This window comes from Arachis hypogaea, chromosome 14 (genome assembly GCF_003086295.3).
Source record: "Arachis hypogaea cultivar Tifrunner chromosome 14, arahy.Tifrunner.gnm2.J5K5, whole genome shotgun sequence".
Classification (NCBI taxonomy): Eukaryota; Viridiplantae; Streptophyta; class Magnoliopsida; order Fabales; family Fabaceae; genus Arachis; species Arachis hypogaea.
In genome coordinates this window covers 103,335,086-103,342,940 of record NC_092049.1, presented here as the reverse complement: position 1 = coordinate 103,342,940, position 7,855 = coordinate 103,335,086, and the positions used below count along the sequence as shown (strand labels likewise).

The window sequence follows — 7,855 nt, the reverse complement described above, 5'->3', positions numbered from 1 at the left end:
GTTTATTATGATTAACTTTAACTTTTAATTTAATCTAAATTTTAATTACCTAATCAATTAACCATTATATAATTATTTTTGTAAATTATAAAAGTTACTATACATAAAATTTTTTAAAATTCTCTCTTGATAAATGAGAGAGAAGAGTACATATATAATACTACAAAAAAATCAAAGAGGTTTAAACAAAGAAAAAGAAGATGATGGTAATCAATTTTCTTTTTGTATATATAGTAGGTCTTTGGCGAAAAAGTGAGTATGAGGGGTGATTAATAAATATGAACATATAAAAAATTTAGTTAATAATATTGAACAATAAATTATCTAATACAAAAAACGTAATAATATATTTTTTTGATTTTAAGATAAAATGATAAATAAAATTTTTACTGGCTTTCAATTTCACAGAGGCACCAAAAATTTTATTTATTTTTTTATTTTAAATTTTTTTTATTATGTGATTAAAATTATAAAATATAATTTTTTTAGTAATTTTTGTAAATTACAAAAAAAGTATATATTAGTTAATTAGATAATTAGATTATCATAACTTAAATTAAATTAAGAGTTAATATAATTTCAATTAATTATTAAATATATGATATATCATAAGGAGATAACATACCTTTTATTCTAGAGAGAGTTGGATTCAATTGATTATTGGAAGGTTTCTGAAGTTACAACTTGCTCACGTAACCGCTATCCTATAGAGTATGATTTGATCATTTGGCGATTTAGGCATTGTTTGGATGCAAAATAGAAAATGGAAGGAAAGAAAATGGAAGGAAAGAAAATAAGAGGAAAGAAAATGAGAGGAAAAGTAGATTTTTGTATGTGTTGTTTGGATGAAGAGAAAATGAATGGAAAAAAAATAGAAAGAAATTTTTTTTTATTTGAATGAAAAGAAAAGTAAAAAGAAAAAAAATTATATTGAATAAAATTACATTAATATCCTTATCTATATTATATAAAATTATAATTTATACTAAATAAAGGACAAATTGGTAATTAAATCATTATTTACTTTTTCTCCATCCATTTTCATTTCATTGTTGGAGAGAAAACTTTTAGATGGATCCCACACTATATTTTCCTTCTCCTCTTAATTTTCTTGGATCATTCAAACAATAAAAAACTTCATTTTCCACTCATTTTCTTTTTCTTTATTTTCTTTTCTCCATATTTCCCTTAAACCAAACGGCCCGTTAGGGCCATATATATATGGAGCTATCAACCTCGCTGAGTTGAACCGTCGAGTAACCTTTGTTTGGTCTCCTCCAGAACAATATCTAACTTAGTTCTCTAGCCATACAAAAATTCCAAAAATATTTGGAAAAGGTCTTATTAATTGATCCTTTCAATTGCTAGAGAAGAATTTCCTAGTGATTCCCCCAGCTTTTAAGTCTACGAATAAGTTAAAAATGTATAGTCTATAGTGTAATAAGATGATTCATTTTATAATTAACGTAAAAGTAAGATTTACTTAATCTCATAATATTGAGGTAATAAATATTTAAATAATTATACATTTATAATTGCATACAAAACTTGCCACAAATTTTGGATTTTCTGACCTTGCTTATAAGTATCGACCACATCCATGCATGTTGTTCATCAGCATCTGAGTGTTAGTTAAAAAATTCATCCCCCATAGCCAATAATGTTGCCATTCTTCCCAAGGCTTAATCCCATGAAGCTCTTAGCAATGTGTTGCCTTCTTTTAATGAGTGTTACAACTTCCATGACTACCACTTCAGTTGCTATTCAAGGCAACGAAGAAGCGTATGCTTTGCTGGACTGGAAAGCCAGCTTTGAGAAGCAAAGCCAGGCTTTGCTCTCTTCTTGGAATGGTAGCGACCCCTGCCATTGGGTGGGAATAGCATGTGATCACTCCAAATCTGTGTCCTCGCTAAATTTTACCAAATTTGGCCTAAGAGGTACGCTTCAAACTCTCAATTTCTCGTCACTTCCCAACATCCATACAATAGCCATGAGTAACAACTCGTTTTATGGAACCATTCCCAAACAAATTGGTGTATTATCCAATCTGGACACTCTTGATGTCCACTACAATCAGTTCTCTGGTTTCATTCCCAAACAAATTGGTAGTTTGTCTAAACTCACCGTTCTTGATTTGGGTGCCAACAATTTCTTGGGCAACATTCCCCAAGAAACTAAGCATTTGAGCAACTTGAAGTATTTGGCATTTGCATACAATAATAATTTAAGGGGATCCATTCCTGCCGAACTTGGGATGTTGGGGAATCTAACAGACCTGCGTTTTGAACACTGCAATCTCACAGGTTCTATTCCTACTACAATAGGCAACTTAACTAATTTGTCTGTACTTAATTTGAATGACAACCATTTAGATGGTCCCATTCCTCGAGAAATAGGCAAGTTAGTTAATGTGAAGTATCTATGGCTTCAAAACAATGAACTTTCTGGTTCCATTCCTCAAGAAATTGGTCTCATGACAAATCTCTTCCAGCTTGATTTTTCTTCAAACAATCTCTCTGGTTGTATTCCTTCCACAATTGGAAACTTAAGTAATTTGGCATACCTATACCTTTTTCAAAACTTTTTCTCCGGTTCCATTCCAGATGAAGTTGGAAAACTTTATTCTCTTACTACGATTCAGTTGTTAACTAATAACCTTTCAGGGACAATTCCGCCTTCCATAGGTAACCTTGTCAATCTAAACTCTATTCTTCTTCGGGATAATACACTCCTTGGGCCAATCCCTTCCACTATCGGAAAATTAGTTAATTTGGTTCTCCTTGACCTTAGTGGAAATATGCTCTCTGGTACAGTTCCATTTTCTATTGGAAACTTGACAAAACTGTCGAAACTAGTGTTATTGTCGAATGAACTTAGTGGTGAAATTCCAATAGAGCTCATCAAGCTCACAGAATTGGAAGATCTCCAATTGGCTTATAATCATTTCAATGGGCAGTTGCCTCACAACATCTGTACAAGTGGAAATTTGGCTAAACTTTCAGCCACAAATAACTACTTCACAGGTGTAGTTCCAAGTAGCTTAAAGAATTGCTCCAGCCTTGTAAGATTAAGGCTTGACGGAAACCAGATAACCGGAAATATAACTGAATCTTTCAATGTATATCCAAATTTGGACTACATTGATTTGAGTGAGAATAATTTTCATGGCCACCTTTCATCAAAGTGGGGAAAATGTTCCAACCTGACGTGCCTCAGGATCTCCAACAACAACTTGTCAGGTGCCATACCACCGGAATTAGGTGAGGCAACCAACTTACAAGAACTTGACTTGTCTTCAAATCATCTTACGGGAGCTATTCCAAAAGAGCTTGGCAAGTTGACTTTGATGATACAACTCTTGTTAAGCAACAACAGTTTTTCCGGAAATGTTCCCATTCAGATTTCTGTTGGGTTTTTCTCTCCTTTGTGAGGCCCAAGCCCAACATTTTGAGGGTGTCTCTTGCACCCATTGTGCCACAACCCTAGTTCAGATTTTTGGGGTCATTGAGAGTGAGTGAGAGTAGCCACCAAGTGAGAGAGAAGGGGAAAAACAAAATTCCCGTTTTTGTCCAAAGCAGTAAATTTCAAATATCAGTTTCTCAGTTGTTCACCGTTGGATCGGCTTGAAATTTAAACTGCATGTTCTTATCATCTTGTTCTTCATTCTGGTCGGTGGAGATGTTGATTGGAGATTTGCAGTGAGAGAAATTGGCTTCGCAAGAGAGAAATTAGGTTTCCCGTTTTTACACAGAGCAGCAATTTTGGAACGGCAGTTTCTCATTCTTTCACCGTTGGATCGACGTGAAATTTGAACTGTAGATTCTTCACATCTTGTTCTTCATTCTGGACGGTGGAGATTTTAATTGGAGGTCTGCAGCGGGAGAAATTGGCTTCGACAGTAGCTCTGTTTTTTGGGTATATTTCATCTTCTTGCTTTTCATTTGTGAGCTTTGGTGCTTTGATGTTTTGGCTGGTTATATGCACATTTTTGTGCTTTGTTTGAGACTCTCTTGTACCTCATTTGATTATAGTGGAGCTATTTCATTGGTCTGGACGACTCGTGGTTTTTACCTCTCACCTTGAGGGGGTTTTCCACGTTAAAATCTCGGTGTGTTCTTATTATTGCTTTACTTGCTATATTTGCTTGTTATAGTTGTTGCCATATTGTGTTGTGAGTGCTTCCATATTGTTTTTGTGTTGGACATTTGTGTCGTTTCCGCTGCTAGGCTCTATCATACTGGCATCAGAGCTTGTTGGTATTTTTCTGGGCTTGTGAGTTTGTGAACAATGGAAGCTAATACTAATACTAGTAGGATGATCACTCTTAATGGTCCTAATTATGATTTGTGGAAGTCAAAAATGGAAGATTTGCTTTATGTCAAGAATTTTCATCAACCAGTTTTTGGTACAGAGAAGCCTAATGATAAATCTGATGATGATTGGACTTTGTTGCATAGACAAGTCTGTGGATATATTAGGCAGTGGGTTGACGATAATGTGTTGAACCATATTATTGGAGAGACACATGCTCGGACTCTTTGGATTAAACTTGAACAGTTGTATGCTCGAAAAACTGGGAATAACAAGATGTTTTTGATCAAGCAGTTGTTGGCTTTGAAGTATACAGATGGGACATCAATGACAGATCACTTGAATAACTTCCAAGGAATTATGAATCAGTTATCTTCCATGGGTATCAAGTTTGATGAAGAGGTTCAAGGATTGTTACTTCTTGGCTCCTTACCAGACTCGTGGGAAATTCTCAGAATGTCATTGTCTAATTCTGCTCCTGATGGTGTAATCTCTATGGATCTTGCCAAGAGCAGTGTTTTGAATGAAGAGATGAGAAGAAAGTCACAAGGTACATCGACTACACATTCAGATGTTCTTGTTTCTGAGTCTAGGGGGAGAAGCAAAAGTCGAGGTCCTAAAGGTAGAGATCAAAGCAGAAGCAAGTCTCGAGGAAAGTATAAGAACATTGAGTGTCATCATTGTGGTCAAAAGGGACATGTGAAGAGATTTTGTTGGCAGCTAAAGAAGGAGAAAGCCAAGGCAAGTAAAGACAAGAGCAAAAATAAAGATGATGGTAGTAATGAAGACAAGGTTAATGTAACTCATGATGATTTTCTTGTTGTTGAGGAGTTTGAATCTGTTAACCTTGTTGATAATAGCACTAGTTGGGTGATTGATAGTGGTGCTTCTATTCATGTTACATCTAGGAGGGATTTGTTTACATCTTATACTCCTGGTGATTTTGGTGATGTGAAAATGGCTCATCAAGGTGTTGCAAAATGTGCTGGTGTTGGACAGGTTTGCTTAGAAACCTCCAATGGTACCAAGTTGACTTTGAAGCGTGTGAAGCATGTTCCAGATATTCGGTTGAACTTACTTTCTGTTGGTAAGTTGTGTGATGAAGACTTGGATAGCTCATTTTCTCGTGATAGTTGGAAGCTCACCAAGGGTTCCATGGTTGTTGCTAGAGGTACTCGACACTCTACTCTTTATTTAACTCAAGCAAAGATTGTGAAAGATGTTGTTAATGCTGCTGAGTTTGTTGATGAAACTGATTTATGGCATAAGAGATTATGTCATATGAGTGAGAAGGGTATGAATATGTTATCCAAGAGAAATCTTTTATCTGGTTGTAAGGTTGCTTTGCAAAAGTGCAACCATTGCTTTGCTGGGAAACAAAACAGGGTTTCTTTTAAGAGCCATCCACCTTCAAGGAAGCCGGAGATACTTGACTTGGTACATTCTGATGTATGTGGGCCGATGAAGACAAGAACACTTGGAGGGTCTATCTATTTTGTAACCTTTATTGATGATCATTCTAGAAAATTATGGGTTTACACTTTGAAGACCAAAGATCAAGTTTTGAATGTGTTCAAGCAATTTCAAGCTTCTGTTGAAAGAGAAACTGGGAAGAAGTTGAAATGCATTCGTACTGACAATGGTGGTGAGTACTCAGGTCCATTTGATGCTTATTGTAAAGAGCATGGTATAAGACATCAGAAGACTCCTCCGAAGACTCCTCAGTTGAATGGCTTGGCTGAAAGAATGAACAGAACACTGGTTGAAAGAGTTAGGTGCTTATTGTCGCAGTCTGGATTGGCAAAATCCTTTTGGGGTGAAGCTTTGAGCACTGTTGTTCATGTCTTGAACCGGACACCATGTGTTCCTTTGCAATTTGAAGTGCCAGAGAAGGTATGGTCAGGTAAAGATGTTTCTTATGATCATTTAAGAGTCTTTGGATGTAAAGCTTTTGTTCATATTCCCAAAGATGAGAGATCTAAGCTTGATGTAAAGACTAGGCAGTGTATTTTTATTGGCTATGGCATGGATGAGTTTGGTTACAGGTTTTATGATCCTGTTAGCAAGAAGGTGATTCGGAGTAGAGATGTTGTCTTTGTTGAAGACCAAACATTGAAGGATGTTGATAATGCTGAGAAGCCAATGGTTCAGCCTAGTGATGATTTTTCTGACTTGGATATTACTCCCTCTATGCCTATGGTAGAAGATGGTAGAGTTGAAGCTCAAAATAATGAGCATGATACAAGTGCAGGTGAAGATGGAACAATTGATCCGATACTTGATGAAGTTGGTGATGATGATCAAGATGAAGAACCAGCTTTGGAAATTCCTGCAAATGCACTCAGAAGGTCTACAAGAGAGCGGAAGCCTTCATCAAGGTATTCTCCACATGAGTTTGTTTTGTTGACTGATGGGGGAGAACCTGAATGCTTTGGAGAGGCTGTTGAAGATGAAAGCAAAGCTCAATGGCTTGAAGCTATGCAAGAAGAAATGAAGTCCTTGCTTGAGAATGATACCTATGAGTTGGTGAAGCTACCGAAGGGTATGCGAGTTTTGAAGAACAAATGGGTATTCAGAATCAAGAATGAAGAACACAATTCTAAGCCTCGGTATAAGGCTAGATTGGTTGTTAGAGGCTTTAGCCAGAGAAAAGGTGTTGATTATGAGGAGATCTTTTCTCCTGTTGTGAGGATGTCATCCATTCGTGCTGTGCTTGGATTAGCAGCGTCTCTTGATTTGGAGATTGAGCAAATGGATGTGAAGACAGCTTTTCTTCATGGTGATTTAGACAAGGAGATCTACATGGAGCAACCGGAGGGCTTTGTTGTTAAAGGAAAGGAAGATTTTGTGTGCAAGCTTAAGAAGAGTCTTTATGGGTTGAAGCAAGCTCCAAGACAGTGGTACAAGAAGTTTGAATCTGTTATGGGGAAGCATGGTTACCGTAAGACAACTTCAGATCATTGTGTATTTGTGCAAAAATTTTCTGATGATGATTTTATCATTCTTTTGCTTTATGTGGATGATATTTTGATTGTGGGCAAGAATGCTTTGAGGATTAATGAGTTGAAGAAACAGTTGAGTAAGTTCTTTGCTATGAAGGACTTGGGTCCTGCCAAACAAATTTTGGGCATGACTATTACTCGTTATAGAGATTCCAAGAAGCTTTATTTGTCACAGGAGAAGTACATAAAGAAGGTGCTTCAAAGGTTTGGCATGAATGATGCCAAATGTGTTGCTAGTTCTTTTGCTCCTCATTTTAAGTTGAGTACCAAGCAGTGTCCAACCACTGATGAGGAGAAACAAGCAATGGATGAAATTCCTTATGCCTCAGCTGTTGGAAGCTTGATGTATGCTATGGTGTGTACTAGACCAGACATTGCTCATGCAGTTGGTACTGTGAGTCGTTTTCTCTCTAATCCAGGTAAAGAACATTGGAATGCTGTTAAATGGATTATGAGATATCTCAAAGGTACAACTAACTTGAGTTTGAGTTTTGGTGGTGAGAAACCTTTGCTAGTTGGCTTTACTGATGCAGACATGGCAG

At 36.4% G+C, this 7,855-nt stretch overlaps 1 protein-coding gene across 1 annotated transcript; it reads left to right on the top strand.

The window, feature by feature from the left end:
• Positions 1-1,660: 1,660 nt before the first annotated feature.
• LOC140173103 (uncharacterized) lies at positions 1,661-4,396 on the top strand. Its single transcript, XM_072214372.1, has one exon. It carries the CDS (start codon positions 1,661-1,663, stop codon positions 3,428-3,430), a length of 1,770 nt encoding a protein of 589 aa, XP_072070473.1. The 3' UTR covers positions 3,431-4,396.
• The last annotated feature ends 3,459 nt before the right edge of the window (positions 4,397-7,855 follow it).

Bases quoted from the DNA above. Each gene is read 5' to 3' on its own strand.
- LOC140173103 (XM_072214372.1), top strand. From the start codon at position 1,661: ATGTTGCCATTCTTCCCAAGGCTTAATCCCATGAAGCTCTTAGCAATG.